Here is a 22,043-nt window from a genome sequence, read left to right as displayed (position 1 = left end):
ATATAGTTTAAACATGCACCTCACAGGGCAGTATACACATTTATGATTCATATAGATAAAGAAGCAAGAATATGTATCTTTGTAGCCTGTTGGAAAGAAATGATAAATACAGTAAGAGATAACAAAGGGGAAGTAGTTGGCCTTGATTAGAATTCAAAATAAATAAACTAGTATAATTGAATTTGAATTAAAACATCTTTAAAGAGTATCAGAAGACAGGTTCTTTATAATGTAGTTTACAATTATTTTTGTTAGTATGAATTTGTTGATTTATGCAGCGATCATGTTAACTATCTGTTGAAACAAAACAAACTTCAAAGAAATTTGACACCTGAATTAGACTACAGTGTAGATTAGACATATCTAAAGTAAGTTAAAGATTTTTATGTAATGTCTCTACACGAAAAACGTATCGTTTGTTTCAGACATTCATGTTCCTCCTTCCCTATTTTATTATGCATCACCATATACCACGAAGACGTTGCAGATTATTATTATGCTATTATTTCTATAACTGACTACATTCAATTCTAGTTTTCGTTGATATAAGCAATCAAGCTCGACAGCGTGTGTTTATCGCGAATAACTTCACAGCTATGATTTGGTCATCAAAGTTGATTTTCATCCTCCGTCACAAAAGAATTTAAACAATCGGGGTATCGGATTGATTATTGTCTTACATTGTATTTTTCATCATCTACCTTGCTACTTGGTATCTGAAGCCTGCAAACAGTGCCTCCTTTACCCGAAATGTAAAAAGGCGAAAGTTGAGCGCAAAACAACTAAAACGTTAAGATTACACAGCCTCCCCTTGTTGACGTCATCAAAAGAGATGACGCACTCAATGTGACCCATACACCGCAGTCTATGACGTGACCACAGCCAGAGGGTTTTTGTCAGATAGTTAGAGGTCGTAATCTACACTCGACAAGTTCTAAATGAGAAAGTAAACGGGGCAATTAATTGTAGCTAATATAACAGCCGTTTACAAACGATTGCCAGTTCCGATGTTAGCTTGTAGATTGGATTACTAAACATTAGTAAGATAGCTAAGGCCTTTATTGTTTTCTTATTACAAAGCTAACACTAATTCACGGCCAAATTTACGGCGCAGGCGCGGTGGCCAAGTGGTAAGGCGTCGGTCTCGTAAACCGAAGATCGCGGGTTCGAACCCCGTCCGTGCCTTTCAGGTATATAATAACCGGCGAGGAAGTATTCGGGTTTTTTTAAATAATAAAATAAAACTTTATTTTTTATAAAGGACACGCTATAGGTATAAGTATAAAAAAATCTAACCATGATTAAACCAGAAGGGAAACGTATTTAGATAACTTTTTAAACTAACAACTAAGCTACTTCGTTGACATTTACTAGTTAAGAGGTTCCGTTTATATAGGAAACCTCATATGATCTCTTTTCCTATTACTAGTACACTTCAAAGCGAATTGATAACACTGATAGTAGTAGCATGTTGTAATTGTAAAATGCCCTCAACAAGTAATGCCGAAGACAAGACGATAGGGGGCAGCAAAAAACTACAGATGTAGATTAATAAACCATTTGGCACCACAAGATATTGACGGCAGATTTAATAGACTTTTCCAACTTGTTTGCCAAAGCGTCATATAGAGAAACACTATATGGAATATGTTTACATCTCGCCATATTCACTGTGTACAACAGAGGAAAACGACTGAACTATAGAATAACGTCTGATTTTTAAGAATGTCATGGTTTCTATATTTGGATATGATTTGTAGGAAAATATAAATGGTCTTCATATTATGTTCTACACATTCTAAAGTTTTCTCACTTTTCTCGCAGGCAAAGTCGTAAGAAGATATCCTAATCTTGAACGCTATTTTACATCTTGCCACCTCTCGGTAGCATTCATTAATCGCACTAAAACCTTGACCAAAAACAAATTTGGAATACAATTGCTGTGTATTTGAAACTGGATCTCCCCCTCCACGGCCTCATTTTTGCCTCGTGGCGTGACCATGAAGCAATGTTTAAGGCGCTGGCAGTGAGATTTAAAATGCAAAGAGTCAGGTCTACCAGACACTGCTGATCTCCACTAGGATCACGTAACGTGCACTTAAAGAAACAACATCTGATTAAATCAGTCAGACGTTATCTCGCATTCACCTGAGATTATTCATTAATGGTAAGTTTTTAAACGGTAATACTGTCAATATTTCCATACGTATGCGTAGTACATCTTATTCTTAATCGATGGGTCTCTCTGGGTGGAATTAAACAGCAGGTGTTAACAGAATTTGCGTAGCTAGCAGAGGATATTTCAATACAATTCTATTAGGTTACTGGTAGGGTTTTGTGAACGCATAATATCTTATTGTGGAATTCATCTTTGGCTCTATTATATTGTTGTATCATTTCGAATAATAGAAATGTCAGAATTAAGTGGGATTTTCTGGGTTGCTACCTCCCGACAGAGGCAGACAGATTGTGTCTGAAAGAGTAGGCTACCTGAACTCTCCAGGGAACCGAAAACATTGTCTGGGATACAATTGACGCTTGGTCCCTGCATTTATGTGTCTGTCTGTTTACAAACATGAGGCTTAGGCTGGTTTTAAATTAATTCTGTGAGAAAACGATGTGTCTGCAGATCGGTCTGTTCAAACTTGTTAAAGCTCCCACTATAGCCTAGCCACAGTTAATATGTAATGTTTCCAGTAGACTAACAATGAAGGACATGACAAGGGGCTCTCTTGTAGGCTAACTTAAGACATTTAAAGATTTTTCTTTTAAATGGCCAGATTCTCTTTTAAAATAAAGATTCTCATTCTACAGTAATTATTTAAATAAATAAATAAAATTGCATCACATGAAAAAGCTCATAAAAATCCCCAGAATGAGAAATCATGGATGATAGGGCAGTTATGCCACATGTTAGTTATCGGTAGTAGGCAGTTGTAGGTGTTTTCATATTTGTGATCAATTAAATAAGATTTTGTAAGAGTTTGTGATGTCAGTGGCGGGATTTTGGGGGCGAGATGAGTTTGGTCTCAATCCAACTGGCCCGCAAAGTCCCGCTTCTGGCAGGCACCTTTGCAGAAGGAGAAAGACTGCAGCGTTTCTACAGACTGGCCATGGGCCACCATACTGTAACATGCAACAAACAACATTCATAGTTATAAGAGTAGATCACTGTGCTGAATTACAGTGAGATCATGAAATGCTTAATAATTGTGTTGCTTTGAACATGTAAGTATAAAAGATGAGAGAATTTACAGAATTATTGTAACCTACCTGGCAAATCAAGTTTTAACACTTCTCAAAAACAAAAGATATATTTTTAGCTGACTCACAACTGTATTTTTGTCAGTGGAACATTCATTCCAAGCTTTAACACTGATTCTGCATTGCAGTTGGTTGTTACAAAACAGCATCACATTGCCTCCAGACATATCCAGGACTTCACCAAAGTGAACCTATATCAAATTTCACAAATTAGGGTAAAGGCCGCCAAGTGGTTGAGTGGCCTGATGTGATTGTTATGAGAGGAATCACATTAGTGTAAATGTAACACTGCAGGGAGAATGAGGGACTTTTGGGGGCACATGTGTTTCAGGTTCACCATCATAATGCCCCTAAAAATCCTTATTGCTCTTGCACTGATCTCCAAACAGAAACAGTGTTTTATTAGTAGACTTTTATTTTTAAAAACATAAATTGTGATAGATCTAATTTGTTGCAGACAAAATCATTGATTATGAACTTTTAAATCCAATACAGATGGAGCAATCTTTTATTGCCCTCAGAGTACTACAGGCCAGTAGGATTATTAATTTGTAATTGTTTACACTGTACATGTGATAAGCTTGAGTTATGCTCTATGGCATGCAACAAGCCAATAAAAGCCAGCTCTTTAACTGTTTGGACACAAATACCATAGATTACAGTGAGACATTATTTTTAGATGTTTATCCAAATAGATTCCCCAAAATGAACTCTCAGTGATTTTAAAATATCACTGAAATCTTATGAACAAGTTGTTTATATTTCTTTCTGTATTTATTTTTTATTTGTCCCGAGTAATCTCAAAAGTATTCTGGCTTCTTTTAGGGGAAAAATATAGAATATGTTTCTTCACATTTATGAATAATTTAATAATTTATTTTAATTGATTAATTTATTCATGTGTTTTTAAAAAATCAGGTTTCTACCTGTTTTTTTTTGTCCACAATCTGCTAACTTGTAGCATTGGTAATGGAAGCAGACAGTGGGAGCATTTGGTGTTCACAAATGCTCATCATTTTTGCTCATCACACATTGCATTCAGTGTTCAGTTGTATTGTATGCCTCTGGGCCACTTGCTTACAGCGAGGGTGTATCACAGTGTGGTTTTAACTGTAGCTTACCAAATGCCTATGGCTTGCTGCACCTACACAGGTGGTTAGATTATTTGACTCTTGCTTAGGTGTATTTGACATATTGCTTTCTTCCATCTGCTGGCAACAGAAGCTTAGTACACCACCCTTAATTTGTGTCTCTGGTTGCGTCAAAGGATATGCAGTGGCCTTTTTGCCTAAGGGGAAATAGGCATGGAGAGAATAGATGAGCACTCAGAGAATTGCAGGCTGAGGGAGATCAGAGCTCCATAAATGGTCCGTCATTGTGCAGAATATTGGGGTGCATTCACACACAGGCTCGATCGAATGCAATGGTCATTTACAGCCATAATGCAGACACTGCCCATGGCACTCGCTGACACAGGGGCAGAGGAACATGGCTTACACTCACAAGAGAAACTAAGTGTATTGTCATTTTCTTCAGACAGTATTACACGGTCATCTTGTAGATGAATGGTGAGGGCTCAGTTTCCCAACGGTGGTGTGACTCTAAGTTTATAGTCACCCATACTAAATGTATTAACACCTTAAAGACCATTTCTATAGGTTATTATCTCACATAAGCAGTGGGTGCTTTTGATGTAACCAGTCAAAAAATAAATAAAAAATCAGAAATGGCATTGGAATGTATTAACCAGACAAGGTTTGCTTTACTTATGATGTTCATGGTAACTGGAGGGAGATCTAATGCTGTTTCCAGTATAAATTTACTGACACTTTTACCATGACTTTTAAACCATGTTAGGTTGAGTTCAGACTTTAATTCTAATTCTTCCCACAGGCCATTCGGGCCCTGAATCAGGGAAACTAATAAACTGTGGGGACCACCACCACCATGTAACATAACTGTATATCTGTATATATATATTTATATTCAATTACCTTGTTACACAACAATTGTAGATATGTTATTATACGAAATGGATTCATACATTCTGTAGATTGTGTACATATATACACAACCATATACATTGTACATTGTGTACATAATCATAATATACATATATTGTACATACATTGTTAATATATTTTGTACATACATAGAATATATATATATATTTATCTTGCATATATATATTTCACATATAGAGAATATCTATATTTCTCTATGCACCCCTGTTTTCTTTTCCTCAGTTTGGACAGAGCACTCTCCACCATTTCACTGCGAGTTATACTGTGTATGACTATGTATGTGACGAATAAACCAAACTTGAAACTTGAAACTTAATTGTCAACAAGATGTGATTCCAAGAATCTTAGGAGGCTTGCAGCCATTGGTTTGGAGAGTTCTGTTGTAACTTGCCACACTGCAAGACCATGAAATGTTATCTTACTCTATATCCAATTAACCTCTCATAGATTTAGACGATAGTAATGGGATTTCTAAACCAGTTCAGTGTCTTTAGCACCTTATACAGTTGTGGATCAGAAGAGCTCATTTTAGTGATTGGGTCTCCACAGACCTATTTATAGCAACAGCGATTCAGCACACAAACTTGAAGGAGGCCAGGCCTTTATCCTTTACTGATTCTTCTGGTCCTAAATATTTATTTATTGAATATGTGCAAATTTGTAAATTTTCATAATAGTACAGATTGTAATACCTTGTGTTTACAACATTGATCTCATTGTGACAACAAGGGATGTATTGCACAAAAACATTCTGTATCATTTTTTTCTCAATTACAATTACCATTTATAGTAAATTCATATTCATATTAAAGAAAAAATATATAAGAAGTCTAAATTAAGGAGGAATTATGGATAATTATATCTTTTAAGAAAATGTAATCTGGAGAAAATTTGTAAACTCTAAAAATAGGGAGGAAAATACAAATTCTATATAGCCAGAATTTTGAATTTTGACATTTTTTAGATATATATAATATTAAAATCTGAAAATGGAGTTTACTTTGCAATTAGCTTTTTTATTAATCACCTTTGGGAAGTTTACCCCTGGTGAATAATATATAAAACTTTCTGACAAGGACTGGTAAACGTATATTTGCACTTTATCACAAAGAATAGAGGCCTCTTCATTTCCTGAAATATTTTGAGGTGATAGTAAATCAGAGACAATAATTCCATACAACTCACTGTGTGGTTAGTTATTACTTTTATTTTTAATTTAACATCTTAGTCCCTCCTATGGTTTATCTCCTGTTAAACTGATATAAAAGATTACAGTAACAATTGGAGATAAATAGATTCAATAGAACTACAATATCATAAAAAGGCATGCAGAGCTGAACTGAGAAGTCGGAGCTGTGTGAGCTTAAATTGACTAACGTAGATTTAAGAGGAAATCCACAGCAAATGACATCTGCACATATAAAATACTGAGTTCCTGAATATTGAATACTGTATAATCAGCATTTAGCATTTGATTTAAAATGTACTGATAATGAATTATTGATGTCAGTTTTATTGTTGTAATGTTCATTTTGTTTAGAATCTACTGGAGCAAATTACATAAATATGAACAAAATTAAGAGTTTATTCCTCTTGCTGTGATGAGCCTTAGTTCAGGCTGTATTTAATGAGCGGTTCAGCTGGTTAAGTCATTACTGAAACCTCACACAGCCAAGTAGATCCTGCCAAACTGAATGGACTCCAAATGACACTGTGGACTCAAACTCTTGTATTATTGCTATTTCTGAACATGAATAATGAATTCATATTTCTGACATACATAGTGTTCCATATAAACCTAAGTAGTGCAGATGCAGCAGTGTTAACTTTACCAAATAAGACTTGTTAGCACTTACATAAGGAGCAAGTAAAGGTGCCCTAGATTGTTCCCTGATTTTAATATTTTTAACCCAAAATGCATCACTTTCCTGATTTCTCATTTAAATGCAGTTTGTAGTATTTTTTTTGGGCTAAGTTGTTAGAGTAAGATGGAAGCTTTACACAACTTTAATCAAAATTGTTTACAGATACCTGCCATGATGCAGAGAGTCTCATCAAAGCAAACCTATCCAGTGACTTTACAAAAAGTTAGACAACTGTTCTTCATGGAAGCTGGAAAATCTCAGTTCTTCCACTGATTGAAGAAGCATCAAGCTGTACTTGTTTATTTTAGAAAACACTTAAGTTAATCTGGAATGATGTCCATCCACCCATACTGCCTGAACCCTCATATCACTGTGTCACTGTAAGCCACGTGAAGCTTCAGAGAGGTGGTGGGCTTGTAAGGCAGGGAAAGGCCTTGCATGCAGGACATCCTGAGTCCACCTTCTACTCTGTACTTAACTGGACCATCCCTGTATACTGACTGAGAACCATATACAACAAGCTCAGCATGGGTTTGAACAAGTATGTGGCAATATCTATTATTTTTGTTTTTTTTATTCTTCCTTATTACCTCTAATGCTAAATAATCAAGAATTGGAGAATACTCAATAATGTTCTAAAAGTACTATATACTGTAAGTTGATATGATGCACACAGGGCAGTGTGAAAGATGTACACTGCAGCACCATTTCAGTGGTGGTTTAAGGTTTAGCGGATATAGACAGTCACCTGTGCCAGAGTAGATTCCACAACCAGGCTGAGCAGAGAATAGAGACCATGACAGTCTTGGGAAACAAACACAGAAAGGATACCATATTCCTACTTGCAGGCATGCACTGGAATACTCAGTTGTATTGAGAAACCTGAGCCAATGCTTCTTCCTTTTTTTCAGCTCATGATGCAGCAAGTGAGCCAGCAAGCTAAAGCATATTGAAAAATCTGACATGACAAGTTGCCCTCATGCAATGCAAGAGGGATATGTTTACCCTTCACCCTGCCTCCATGGTTATATTTAGAGTTCAACAGGAGGCAGAGTGTAAATGCACTTCCACTGGTATCTGACACAAGTCACAGGTGGAGCACTCTTCTGTGACCAATACTGTGCTTCCTGTAAAGGCTTGTTGTGCTATCAATGCATGCTCACTGTCAAATACTGTTTTTCTTCATCAATTGAAAAAATTTCTGCACAGTTATGGTGACGCAAAAAGTAGAGTCTTGAATTGTTCCAAATACCATATATTTAATGGGGTGCAACAAATCCTTCCTTGAAATTTAGCTCGAGACCTCGACAGAGCTGTAATCTGACACATGCTGTGGTCTTATGTCAAGGTCTCTATTCTGTCATAGCAATGACAATGATGGATGTCTCTATAGCACAGGGTCCAAAGGTCTGAGTTAATCACCAACAACTGAAGAGTTCCATGCTCAGATAGCTTTTCAGCACTCAGGAAAGCAAATTGACCTCAGATGGATTGACTATAGTCCTCTGTATTCAAATATTCAGCTCCCAAGTACTACATGGAGCAACAGTAATGCACACTAATTGAGTAATTATCACTTGTACAGATCAGGTGTAGTTAACATTGTCAGGATCATACATGCAATACAATTATATATGCAGTCACATTAAGTATATATGCTGTCACATCAAAAATGAAGGGATACACAAGCAGGATATGAATACATTTCATTTTCATTCTCAGCCAGATTAAAATATGTTGGCCTCTGTTTTAAATAATGTATTTTCTTAAAATAAAAAATGCATACATTTGCAATTATACATGGCATATATATATATATATATATATATATATATATATATATATATATATATATATATATATATATATATATATATGAGATGAAATAAAAAATACTTGTAGGCAGTAAACTCTTTTAACCCTACCACACCTCCTGCACCTCCTGTCTATGGGAGTTCGCTTCCTGAATGAAGAAACCATCTGCACTGCTGTGGCACTTTTATCAGGCCATAAAGAACTTATCTGAAAATCCATGTTTCCTTTTCACAGTCACATTTTTACTTAGTTCAGTGTGGTGTGGCATGTGGTTGCCAGAGTTGCTGGGGGATTGGAAGGCGGTTGTGTGCAACAGCACTAGTCCTCCAGATGATTGCCAGAGCCTGGAGACATACCGTCTGGTGACTCAGCACAAAAGCCCCATGGAGCTCCTCAGCTTGCTCCTACGTGCTGGTCTGGGACTAATAGCTCCAATTAAGTCCCACATGAAAGATTTGCCATAAACCTCAAGAGCCCACAGGTCACATTAATGGACTTTCCCACAATTAAAAGGACATAGGTTAGATAATAAAGAGTAAATCCAAAGTTAGTGTAACAGCACAGGAATTAGATAAAGGAAATAAATGTTTATTTGCTGGGTTTGTAATAGCATATTTTCTCTGGCTTCACAAGCCTTGTTCTAATGAGCTCCCTATATATAAAGAAGGTTCCACACCAGGGTCTCTAGTTACTGATAGATATGTTACCAATTAGTTCATTAGTTTGTCATATGTAGGGATCTGGCATTTAGGCTGATCAGAATTATTCTGAGGCTATCATGAGTCCACCGTGCATTAGCTACATGCCAGTGGCACAGCAGATTTCAGTAGACCGTACATCCAAAAAGCAAGGAGGCTATGTGAAGGCAGTTCTCAAAGAGAGATTTAGTGATGAACTGAAGAAACCATACTGGCTTTTCGTTCTATACTTCAAATACTACAAAAACTAGTTGCTGAATCAATCAAACCTTTGTATGATTTGATATTGAAGATATTGATTTCTCACAGAACTGGCATAAACATGATCATTTCAAAAGTAAGGCATACCAGCAGTACCCTAGTCATAACAACTTGTAACTTTTTAGTTTGTTTGAGGTAATGGTCTTAGATATTTGTGGCCTTAGTACACATTTTCAGTGTCTGCTCCCTTGGCTAGATGAAAGATCAAAGGGGTTGAGAAATTCTTAAGAAAATGATCACTTAAAATGCTAAGAATGTTTTGCAAGACTTGAATTTTATGATCCATGCATCCTTTTCCTGTGAGGAGATCACTCCACAGCCAGTAGTCTGCATTCTTTGTCACTGTAGTGCTCTTTCTGTGTGGTGAATGCATGGTCAGGGGGCATCAAAGTGTTTAATTCTGTTAAACAGATTTATGGATTCAGTGTGTAAGCCAGAGACAAGACAAGACATGCATACCTAATTTGAGAGAGCATGTAGAACACTGATTGGCAGAGTGGCCATTTAAAGATCATGTTTCTCATTTTCCCAGTGTCTAAAAGAAATAGAAAGAGTTTAATTTTTTCTTAGTTTTGGTTCAAAACTGGTGAGACAGGTTAAGATATGAGTCATTGTGGACTGGGGAAAAGGGGAACCACTTCTAAAAGGATTCACAGCCCTTACAAGTTCAGACATTGCCCAGATTATTGAAATCGCACTTTTTATATCCAAGTTCATTTGCGAATTGCACAGACATCGACGTTCTTTAAGATGATCTCCTCTGCGGCTTTTGTTACGTTCTTTTTTTAAATTCAAGTTCGCAGGAAGTTCACAAGATGTGGTAGCGAGCCATAAACGCATTTAAGAGGTCGCTATATCATTACACCCCCCCCCCCCCCCCCCGTTTTATATGTATCCAGTTACATACATATCAAGTTTTGGGGTAATAAACTGGGGTTAAAAAAGGTTGTAAGCATATAGGATTTTGTTTGTAGGCTTCAGTTATTTTAGTGTAGGCATATTTCGTACATGGTCGAGCGCCAGGAGCCTTTACTTGTGTTTAAATAAGGTAGAATGAGGATTTCACTAAAACATTAAGCATGCAACTTGACACTCTACGCGGCTTGAACCTCTTGGGAGATGGAGTGTTTGAAATGTGCAAAACATGAGTTTTGTTCCCAGACAACTCGAGTAACGAGTCCACAGATGCGATGATGCACCACCCCGTGAGGCCAGGCTCGGTGCTAGGTGGGAAACTGTTAGCAAGAGGTGTGCAAACCCCAATCGAATCTGAGGACGTGGGAGACGCAGCGAACTGATATCAAATTAAAGAGTGCTACTTTCGCCTCCTCTCTGTAGATTAGAATGGTTCGCCAAAAAGACACCAGGAAAAATATAGTTTGATTTGCGCAGAAATCCTCTCATAAAAGCACATAAAATATATAAGATATGTTGATACATTTCCCTAACAACGTGTAGCTAGATCTTCTGGGGTTCAAGAACTAAACGATAAACAGAGAAAGTAATTAGGTGTTCTGGTATTATGAAACTAAATGTTTAGGTTTATACAGTCGTTAAAAATACACAGTAGGTTACACACCCCTCAAATTTAAAGCCCCGCTAAGATGAATTGCTTTTAAAAGCATGACGAAATAATTTGTAAATGATTTGATAGGAGGCATGTACCGCACCACGGTAACGAGAAGTGAGAAGTTCATGGTGTGCTGGAAAATGCATGAAACTATGTTATACTATGTTGTATTACATTTGGAAAAGAAAGTAAAAATAAAAGTTGTGGCAAGTTCAAGTAAGCGACATCAGTTTTACCTAACGCTACCGGAAAACGCCACTATTTGGAAACGGTCGACTTCACATGGGTAATTTTTACCTTTTAAGATGCTTTTTTAAGTACTCAGTAAGAACACTTGTAAATAATTGTAGAAAATAAAACAGCGAGTAAAAAAGGTTATCCAGTATTTAAGTGAGTCCGCCTCACCACACTTCTGTTTTCTTTTCTACAGTGACCGTGGAAATGTTGGAGTTACTTCCTGTTCAGTCACGTGAGAAACAACCACGCGCCTAGCAATACGCCGCTAATGTATCCTGTGTGAGTAAAGGCAAGTTGTGAAAATAGGGCTCAAAATATTACCATACATGACTAAAGAGAATACAAGCGCGTGGTTAGGCTGTGCTGTAACCCTTTTATTTATCGCACAACATCGTTAGGCAAGCAATGATCGAGCACAAATTAAGATTAATTTTAATGAAACCATTAGAACCCTTTCTGAGGTAATTGTAGGTGCTCTAAGCACTGGCGCATTATTTAATATGAGTTTTCAAAATATTTTATTTGTTAGGAAACTGTTATAAGCTGTAACACACATACGTAATTTATGGTTAATTATTCATGGAACCTTTGTAATGAATTATTTATGCTACAGCAATCTGCTGTTATTTTCCATCTCTCTATTTTTAATTTTGCTAAGGTTTCTTTAATCCTCTTTAAAGACATGCACAGCTGTTGTTTGTACATACATCAGGTTATTAGTGACTTGGAATTTATATCAAACACCTGATCTACAAACTGCCATAAAACTGCCAATTATCATCACATTTTATTGATCAAAACCAAATAATAAAATGTTGTTATATTGGGATATTTTACATGTCAAGCAAATAATTCCAAACAAAACAGGTGATGGGTGGGAAAAAAAAATTAAAGAGAAATGGGGGGAGGAGGGGCGTTACAGGTTACTAGTAGCCTGGAATAAGCATATGAGGGTTAAACATGCAATTGCAGGAAATTACTGGAGTAATATGCTGTAACTCCCACCGGCTGGGAGTTAAAAAAAAAGTCCTTGTACAATATACTTACTTAACAGCATCTGTCCCAACAGGTTAAGAAAATACATGTAAGCATGTTTTTACTACATTGTGGAAGTATCGTATCTTAGGTTGTAAGAGGAGTAAGTACTTAGAGATGGGCTTAGGTCGTTTTGTTGCAAGGAGTTGAGTTAGGTGTAGAAAAAAAACAAAACCATTGTGTCCCACTGGTTGTGTAGAATTTCAAGATGCACTCAAGTGAAGTAAACAAGCAAACACACAGTGGTGAAATCAAGAGCCTTTTCTGTCACCCTGCCATGTGATCACACAGGCATATGACTTCCATTACTTCCCCACTCATTAGCCCATGATAGTAGGGAACAATTGGGAGTGTGTTTGTGGAGCTTGGTCCAGCTGCCCCAGGTTCAGACCACAGCTCACCCACTTTCACCCCGTTAGACATCAGCCAGAGAGGCACCTCATATGAAAGTCTCATGCATGGGGGGGTGACAACATACAAAGGGCACCTCTATACTTAAATAAGACTTTTCATAGCAAGCACCAGTCCATTAGTCAGTTAGTTAGTGTATGTAACCACACTATTCTTAAATTAAATCCTCTACACTGGGGCATGCAATGAAGTTATTTTAATAGCTATGTAAGTAGGCAGATGTTACAAGGCAGAAGTGGAAAAACTATTCCTGCACCTAAGTGGGTCGGCAACGTGGGAACACACTCGTGAACTGTGTGTGTCTGGGGGGGGGGGGGGGGGTCAGGGGGGGAGATACATGACTAAGAATCATCATTCCCTGTTAGCCACCAGATACTGCAACACATCAGATGAGTTTGAACTTTGGCTTAGAAAGGCTATATGAACTACAGGAGTCTATTGCAGTAGTCTGCTACTCATACCTGTTAAATAGACAGGATTTGAATGTGAGACCTGTGGCACACAAACCTTACAATGCTCATTTTAATGCAGTGAATTTATTGAACAGTGAGTAAGCCAAGTGATATAGTGTCATATAACTGCATACAATTATATGTATCAGTATTGTTATATTGTTATGCTGTACATTTTGTTTAGTGTTGCAATGCCTAACAAAATTATTAAAATTTAAAAAATATGCAATTGTGTCTTTATTATGTATTGCCTTGTCTTTGCTTAAGGAAGAGTTGGTGCATGGTACCATCTACTGGTAGCTTTGTGTATCTATTAGTGTCATCGAGTGCGCAGCCTACAAACACTTCTGCACTGTGCTACATCGTTCCACTTTTAAAACCTCCTTTCACCTGAACAGGACATAAGAAGCGCGTTATTATCTAATGCAGTTGTATGTCATCACCTGTTAATACCCTGAATGGAAACGGGGATAATCACTGCAAGCAATCTACGTGAAGCATTTCTTGGGCCACAAGGGGGAGCTAGACTTCCCGTGTTTTCTTACAAGAGCATCAGTTTAGCAAGTCTAAACATTCTCAGCATTCCCTGTATATTAACACATCCATTATGTTTAGAGCTAGCAACTGATCACACCAGTTATGGTAACGATCAGTGTGCCAAGGTTTTGTTTTCTTCAGTTTTCGTGTTAGGTAATGAGCTGTAACTCAAAGAATGAATAAAAATCTAGCAATATTACATACTATTCATGCAGTTCCAAGAACATTTTCCATAAAGGAAAAGGCATAGACACGTTTTTAAAAGTAGATTTATTACTTGAGAAACCTAAAAATGCCAAACAGATAATTGAGATAATAAATTAAACTTTGACAGAGAATTTGACAAATTCCCAAGTGAGATTTAAAATGGACAACAATGTAGGAAATATCCAAGATCCGAAAATCATTTGTGTAAATACTAGTATTGAGTTTTCTTCTGGATGGTTGGCTTGATCACACTATAGACTCACTTGTACACTAGAGCCTGAGACTCAGTGGGATCTTTGGCTTTGATTCACAAGGAGCTTTTAAAATATGGCAATATATAATTATATTCTGAGATCTGAATTATTTGATCATTTGATATTCATTCAGAACATCTTTCTAGACTGTGTCGTTATTTAAGTAATTAAAAAGACATCATAACCCTTTGTGACTGTATTGTTTCTAAGGATCAGTTTATTGTCTTTAATTAAATTCCCCTTAGTTCTTGACACACCTAGTCTGGGTATTACATGCTGGAGCTATAAAGAAATGACTAAAGCTTGTTATTATTTACTTCTACATGTCCAAGCACTATAACTTTTCTGTTTTTCTTTTATCTAGGAGTCATGTAGCATTATAAAGTGTCAATTCTGTTAAAGTTATAAAATCCTTGACTGGATAGGTCAAGACATCTGCCAAAGAGCATAACATTCACAATGGTAAACATTTTTTTCCTGTGGTGAAGCTAAAACTGGTATAGTATAAAACAGTATATTTGTATTAAAATGCAAATGGAAAATGGGTGAATAAACACACAGGCATCAGTAAATATTGCAGGTTGGATGTTCATATCCACACAGAAAGTCTGGCCACAGCGCATATTTGCCAGTGAAAGGGGCCTTTCCTAGACACTTAGCAACTTCTTGGTCACATTGGCACAGGATTCGCTCACATCTGTCTTTTAGGGAACCTGAATAGAAACCACATCAAAATATTAGTGGCTGTTTCATTAAAAAAAAAACATTCGTATTTATAATGACAGTGAAATACTGACATTGAGTTAGATTAACTCAAAGTTGTTCAGGTTATGAACCCTCTGGTCTGAATTTTTAAAGTTTATTACAAATTAGAACTACTTAATTTATTTGAGTGTCACAAACATTTTAGCCACATTAAGCACATGTTAAAATGTAACACCATGCCTGCTTTCTATAGAACAGACTGTAAACAAGTTCAAGGGTGGTGCTTTCACTATGTTTTTAGGGGTTATGCAATGACTTTGGTTTGTATGGGCCTAAAAATGGGTATAAGCCTCCCCAGTTAGCCACAGACCCACAACACCCTCCCATCTCTTATAATGGATATGCTGTGTTCCAATTACATCCTGAAACCAAAGGGAATTACTAACAACGAGATTCAGGGCAGTGGCAGATCTTGCATTGCTGTGTTGATATTGCTTCCCTCAGCTGGTTCACATGAATGTGGCCGTTATTTTTTGACTCTTCTCTGAATTCTAGGTTTCATAGTAGACCTCTTGAGCAAGACGTACCACAGTCAGGCACCATGTCTATGCAGGTCCACTGATACTGGTCAATCTTTGTTTCACAGCCTGCAATTTCTGCATCATCGTAGCAACAGTCATGTTTGTGACAGCACCTATGAGTACAATAGGAGAGGCTGCAGTTTAAACATTACAGGTTACTGGTTCTCATAGGCTCCATTTGTATCCAGAGCAGGATCACACTGGAACTAAGGGATGTTTTATCCGATTGGTTGCAGCCTTTGCTCTTGAATGGAAAATGTATGACAGGTATATGATTTTAATTGAAGCAAAAGGACTTGTGATTCTAGTAATGCACCAGGTCTGAACAGTTCACTTGGGAATTGTGGCTATATAACAAAAACATTAAACAAACATTTAGGTATAAAACATCTCCCACCCTAAAATCAATCCTCTTTGTGTGACTATGCTTTCATGACATACTGTCATCCCAGAAGGTCTGGCTGATGGTACAGAAAGCACATGCTACAGAGTTCCTGCTGAATGAGCAAGGGCAAGGGATTGTCTTCTCCAAAATATTACATGACTCAAGCATGAGTTTGATTTCTATTGAAGGCCATGTCCCATCCTTGCAAACAAAGATACAACACAAAAATCTTATCATTCAGCTCACATAAGCTATTTGTCATCTATTTTTTGAAGATATTTCTTTGGCACCGTAACTCTGTGTGGTGGAATGAGATGGATTTAGTGGACTCCATTGGCTGTTATTATGATACTGGAGGATGAAGGAGCTGCCATGGTGTGTGTGGTGACCTCTGGGTGGTGCTGTTTCCAGATGCCCGAAACCTAGCTATAGACTGTATAGCTACAGACTGCATACTGCACTTAACAATGGGCTTCTATACTCAATTGCTAAGAGAACTTGCTAGGTTTGAGAACTAGCATCACAGATTGGACAGTGTTCAAATCAAAACAAACATCTGGTATTGCAACTCTGTAATAACATGAAGGTTCTGTAGTGTAAATGCATTATTGGTATTAGCCTGACTCAGGTGTTAGTGATGTTGTCATACCAGTCTGCCCTGTCACGGGGCCAGCCTTGCCCCCCAAGGCCACAGTAACATCCATACATTATGTAGACCAGGGCAGGCCTCCCTGTGCTGCATTCGATGGTTCCTGCCAGCTCCAGCAGCCCTCTCTTACTCCGGGGTGCTCTCTGGGCTACCACAGAGGCCATACCTACTAAAACATAAGTGCAAATGTCTAGAGCAGAGTGATACTTTGACCATTACGGGGTACTTGAGAGCAGTGTTCAAACAAGTCTGAGATTTCAATTACAGTGTGAAATAATCATTACACTTTAGCTTTGGAGAAAAAAAAATTAAGGCAGTGAACAGTAAATGTTCCTTGTTATATGTAACACACTGTTACATGGTTATTACCATTTTAATATACATTGCCACATGTATGTGTTTAGGCTTGGAAGGCACACTACACATGTCTATTCTAAGTGGAAGCCTTTCATGTTCACTATTTTCTGACTTTAACCAAATAACCAGGTGAATTTTCCAAACATGACAATGGTGATCTCACGTCAAAAGACCTAAGACCACCATAAATGGGCTTTCAGCCAGTACTCTGTAATACAGATTTTAAAAATTTGGTGTCATATGAAACTACATAGAATGAGCATATATATATATATATCACTGCCTTTTATTGTTCTAAAGAATACCATGTAATATGAAACTACATTGAATGAGCATATTTATCATGCCTTTCATTGTCCTAAACAATACCATAGCAATCATCAAACAGTAGCTAAGCCTAAACCTGCCTTCTGTATCAATTAAACTGTTTTAGAACATCAGCATTCACAGTCTTAGCTGAAGCTATAACGCTATCGCTCATTCATGATAATGGGTACACAATCCATTTATGGGTCCCTGTACCAGAATCTAACAGGTGGAACAGTCTACACAGAGGACACAAATTATGTACAAAAAACTTCTCATTATGTCTAATGGAATCCCCCCCAATATAATTACATATTTAAAAAATAAATAAATAAACAAAACAAAACAGGAAAACACTAGTTGGCTTTAAAGTATGGGAAGAACAACCAAAACTGAAAAGACTAACCTGTGGCAAGCAGGAATATCCAATACAGTGCTGTCATTGTGCAGTCTGTTCTTAGAAGTGCAACAAGAGCCAGTGTATTTACACAGCTCTAAGAATGAACAGGCATGTTTGGTTTAAAGCTTTTTTAGCTGCTGTCTTGGATCTCCTGAGCATCATATCTTTCAGAAGCCTCCTGTAATCGTTGTGCTTTCCTTTTACACTTATAGACCTCAGAGTTCCTTAAGACAATACCCAAGAATGATCACATTTCAGGGAGTGTGCATCATGTCTTTCAGTCTAAATGGGCTAGGTTATGATTTTAAGGACGGCCCACAAGGCAAGTGATGTCCTAAGATATGTGTCTAGAATTTTTTTTGCAATGGATCTAATTTGATGTGAAAATTACACATATATTCATTGTATATCACTCCAATAACACACATAAAAACAAAGAAAAAAAAGAAAGGACTGCAGGCAGTATTTCCCATTGTCAGATCTTTAATTGTTCAAACATTTATGAATGTATTAAAATAAATAAATAAAACACATTAAACAATATGTGTAAGTTTTGAACAAATCAGTTCCCAAGATTAGTATCTCAGTTGTTGATTTGGGACAGGGAAAACAAGTGGTTGGGCTTAGTTGTGTTCAGAAGGGGGCGCGCTTTGGCCCTAAAGAATATCACTCGACACCAAAAGAACAAAACGTCATAGGTAGCTAGGTCACGTTGTCTAAGCGGGTGTGTGGAGTCTTAAGATAGATATCTACAATATTTAGCTGAATATATAACGTGGTTCCTTCATATTTTTGTTTCTATTGAGTGGCTTCACAAAGGTAAGTAAGATGATAAAAGTACATAAGTGGTATTCATCTTACGTTGTTGGAAATTAACCATCAAACCAAGCAAGATTCATTGAGTAAGCTGTACGTTTTTGTTCTGCGCGGTAAAAGCTTGCTAACAGATAGCTAGCCGGCCAGCTAGCTTATGTTATGTTACGTGCCAATGCCTTTGGTGTGGATATTACTAGCCAGCATTTACAGTACCTCACATCATTGTAAATATAGCATAGCTGTGTCAAAATAATTTCAGCATTATTACTTTTGTAGCTAGATAGCTATCTTACAGCTATGTAAGATAACAAATAAAAGATGGCTAGCCACAAAGTTTTTTTCTTTGAACCATTTCAAACTGTAGCCTTTCCAAGGCTAGCATAGCTGCCTAGCTAACCTAGCCTGCAGGCGGCGCTCCCCGGTCGCTCCGCGTGGTGAATTCTGCCATCACATCATCTGATAAGGCGCCGCCTCTCTAGCTGTGTTACGTGAAGGCTTGACACAGGTAAACTGGGCAGCTGCAAAACAGTGTTAAGTCATCTAGATTTCAGACAAAAAAATATAAATGTCCATCGCAAAAATATTGTCGGTTGTGTAGCTAGTTCTGTGAAAAAAGGGGCCATCAATCCATTCAAGCTATTTAGTTTAACCACACCATGTAAACGCAAACAGGAAGTGCGTGCGTGCATTACTTTTTTTTTTGCCCCCCGCATTACTTTTCTTAGTATCACTATATGTTCACTGTGCATTGAAGAAAAGATACCCACAAAAACTTACGTTTCTTGTGTCGCAGGTTTTACAACGTTCAAGTGCTTAGTACGCACGGGATCATGTCAAGCGCGTGTCAGGACCGAAACACTCGGTTGCAAAACATCCAAAAAGGACTGCAGTTTATCCAGTGAGTGTGTTCTGTTGGTCTGCTTCTGGATTTTAGACTCTTGAGCATAAACGACAGCTGTGGAGTTCCTAAGAGTATTTAAAATTCAAATGTCTTAGAACCAGTTGGACTCATGCCATCAGAGGAAGTAATTATTCTCAAAATCTGGTTATTTGTGACTGATTATTTATTACATGGCTAATTGGTAACTCGTCAGACCTGCCACCCTTCTAGGCCTCTCCCCGTTTCTGTTAGACCATTGAAAACAGGTAACCATTAGTCTGAAACACAAACACAATTTTACTTTAGAAAGGAATAATGACTAAAACCAAAGGAGAAAGAAAAGACTAGATATTAAAAGCCCCTGAAACAAGCAGAAATGTAAATAAGTTGAAGCACAGAGTCTGTGATGTCCATGCTTCTTGTATACCTAGTGACATCACATGTAAGGGACATACAGCCAAGCAGAAAGCAGTACTAATGTTTGTTGTCAAAGGTGGTCAAATGCAACTTACTGTATTTCAGTGTGATTGTTGTGACCAAAGGCTATGTGGTATTAAAAAAATACACAGGACTTATTAATACCATTATCAGTGTTGCATTTTTAAATCCAGTAGTGAACCTCTACACTACAAGTGCTGCAGTTCAAATACTCTTTCAGATCACTTTATGCATGAAATTCTCGTATTTCTTACTAATGCTTTTGGATGCGAATCCTTTTGTTTTTAGGTCTACCCTGCCCTTTCCTGGTACTCAAGAACAATATGAGGTTTGTTGATGCACACTCGATCAGGAATGCTAATTGTTATAATGAGTTAGCTGGAATGCATTCATATGAACTACATGTCATCTGCATGCTCTAGGTATTTATTCAGGAACTGGTGAGGAACCTGTATGGCGAGGGAAACGATGTGTTCCGTGAAGGTGAATGGGCCCGATCAGTTGAGCTGTATTCTGAGGCGCTGAACATCGCAGAATACGCAGATTCTGAAGAAATCAGCATAGCTTGTGAAATGAGGGAAAAGCTCCATGCTAACCGTGCGGCATCCTACTTAAACATTGTGAGTTCACACCAGCTCCATGGTCCTGTATAAAATAATTAATTAATTACAAAAATCACCCAGATGTGGAGACCTTGCATCATGTGGATGTGTTCTCTGTGTTGTGATCCAGGGCCTGCATGATCAAGCCTTGGAGGACTGTGAAAAGGCTCTTCAGCTGAACGACAGCAACTACAGGGCCTTGTACCGGAAGGCCAGGTCACTGAAGGAGCTGGGGAGGCACCAAGAGGCCTATGAAGCTGTGGCCAAGTGCTCCATGACGGTGCCCCAGGTCGGTCTGCATCACCCTGTACCTCCCATTTCACTGAAACCACTCCTCCAAGGCTGTGCAATTAAAGAGTCTTGTGTCTGTGTGTTTGTGTGCATGCGTGCGTGCGTGCTGCAATTTGTAGGATGCTAGTGTAATTCAACTGACCCAGGAGCTTGCCAAAATGTTGGGGCTAAAAATTCGAAAAGCTTATGTCAGAGGCAAGGTAAGTTACTAAATGTTACCCACAAGTTTAGATCAGTATCGTAGAGTAGTGTTCCATCAGTTTTTACATTCTTCAGCATCTAAGTTAACATACACATGCTTCTTTTTCTCTCTTTAGTGGAGTTTATCTATTCCATGTTTCTGGCTGTGCTCATTCTAAATCAATAGATTGCATCCAGCACCTGATGGCTCTTTATTTTGCTGCACTTTTTCTAACAGCCTGCCTTAAACGTGTTGTCTGGATCAAGTATATCAGGAGCAGCAAATGAAAAGGTCAGATATTTTTTTGTGCTTCACTGGTGTTTGTTTTTGCATATAAAGTGAGCTTTGGTTTAAACGTTTTGGTATTTTAACAGCATTCTCAGAGTCCAGTTTCTGTGGAGGACATCGAAACAGGTAGGAACGCACTTGGATGAGATCTTTTTGGTGGTTAGAAACACTGTTCACCATTATCATATCGTCACCTGACTCCTTCATGTTCTCATGCTTCAGATGAGTTGCGGTCTGGCCAGGGTGTTGGTGCTTCATTGCCAGTAAGCATTCCAGCATGTCCTCCTGTGACCGAGGTGGTAGACGTGGAGTCTCTGCCTGCCCCTGTCAACATGATGCCTACTGTGCCCCCTGCTGAACCTGGCAACCCTGAGGCTGTTCCCGTGGCCGTGCATGTGCCTCAGGTGAATGGCTCCAGGTCCAATGAGCCTTACCCAGCGCCACAGCCACTGGACTTTGGAGCAGAGATCATTGGGGATGACCTGGATGAGCTACTAGACAGCGTCACTCCAGCTGAGCCCTCTATGGTACAGT

The 22,043-nt window shown here is 38.0% G+C and overlaps 2 protein-coding genes and 1 non-coding gene across 8 annotated transcripts in view; 2 read left to right on the top strand and 1 right to left on the bottom strand.

Moving 5' to 3' along the window:
* Positions 1 to 1,113: 1,113 nt before the first annotated feature.
* Positions 1,114 to 1,185, top strand: trnat-cgu (transfer RNA threonine (anticodon CGU)). The gene has a single exon. It is a non-coding gene; the product is annotated as a tRNA-Thr (tRNA).
* Positions 1,186 to 1,978: 793 nt separating this feature from the next.
* Positions 1,979 to 22,043, top strand: part of zc3h7a (zinc finger CCCH-type containing 7A) — a 29,835-nt gene continuing 9,770 nt past the window's right edge. Inside the window, exons 1-10 of one of the 5 annotated variants that reach the window (XM_081699035.1) lie at positions 1,979 to 2,167; positions 11,928 to 12,023; positions 19,623 to 19,727; positions 20,436 to 20,475; positions 20,570 to 20,767; positions 20,880 to 21,038; positions 21,160 to 21,240; positions 21,459 to 21,512; positions 21,596 to 21,635; positions 21,732 to 22,036. In XM_081699035.1, the coding sequence (XP_081555161.1) occupies positions 19,660 to 19,727; positions 20,436 to 20,475; positions 20,570 to 20,767; positions 20,880 to 21,038; positions 21,160 to 21,240; positions 21,459 to 21,512; positions 21,596 to 21,635; positions 21,732 to 22,036 (945 nt within the window). In that variant the 5' untranslated portion in view covers positions 1,979 to 2,167; positions 11,928 to 12,023; positions 19,623 to 19,659. Of the gene's footprint in view, positions 2,168 to 11,927; positions 12,024 to 18,627; positions 18,833 to 19,193; positions 19,335 to 19,622; positions 19,728 to 20,435; positions 20,476 to 20,569; positions 20,768 to 20,879; positions 21,039 to 21,159; positions 21,241 to 21,458; positions 21,513 to 21,595; positions 21,636 to 21,731; positions 22,037 to 22,043 lie in introns of those variants that run through there. The other 4 variants (XM_081699044.1, XM_027019919.3, XM_027018328.3 and 1 more) reach the window with 4 other exon arrangements.
* pla2g10 (phospholipase A2 group X) lies at positions 14,545 to 18,264 on the bottom strand. Of its 2 annotated transcripts, none has more exons than XM_027021113.3 (4): positions 18,020 to 18,264; positions 16,951 to 17,119; positions 15,923 to 16,029; positions 14,545 to 15,343 (listed from the first exon to the last, which is right to left on the bottom strand). In XM_027021113.3, exons 1-4 carry the CDS (start codon positions 18,054 to 18,056, stop codon positions 15,195 to 15,197), a joined length of 462 nt encoding a protein of 153 aa, XP_026876914.2. In that variant the 5' UTR covers positions 18,057 to 18,264; the 3' UTR covers positions 14,545 to 15,194. The 2 variants fall into 2 exon arrangements, with proteins under 2 accessions (XP_026876914.2, XP_081581232.1); XM_081725106.1 differs by having other exon boundaries at positions 16,951 to 17,116.

The sequence above is a fragment of the Electrophorus electricus genome, chromosome 2, assembly GCF_041902795.1.
Source record: "Electrophorus electricus isolate QZ-2024a chromosome 2, ASM4190279v1, whole genome shotgun sequence".
Lineage (NCBI taxonomy): Eukaryota > Metazoa > Chordata > Actinopteri > Gymnotiformes > Gymnotidae > Electrophorus > Electrophorus electricus.
Note: the sequence above shows the minus strand (reverse complement) of the source record. Positions and strands in the feature narration are given on the sequence as shown.

Excerpts from the sequence above, each read along its gene's own strand:
- pla2g10 (XM_027021113.3), bottom strand. The coding sequence starts at position 18,056 with ATGACAGCACTGTATTGGATATTCCTGCTTGCCACAG. Across the intron at positions 17,120-18,019 it reads GATATTCCTGCTTGCCACAG|TAGGTATGGCCTCTGTGGTA; the intron begins GTTAGTCTTTTC and ends CTTATGTTTTAG. Across the intron at positions 15,344-15,922 it reads AGACATGGTGCCTGACTGTG|GTTCCCTAAAAGACAGATGT; the intron begins GTACGTCTTGCT and ends GTTTCTATTCAG.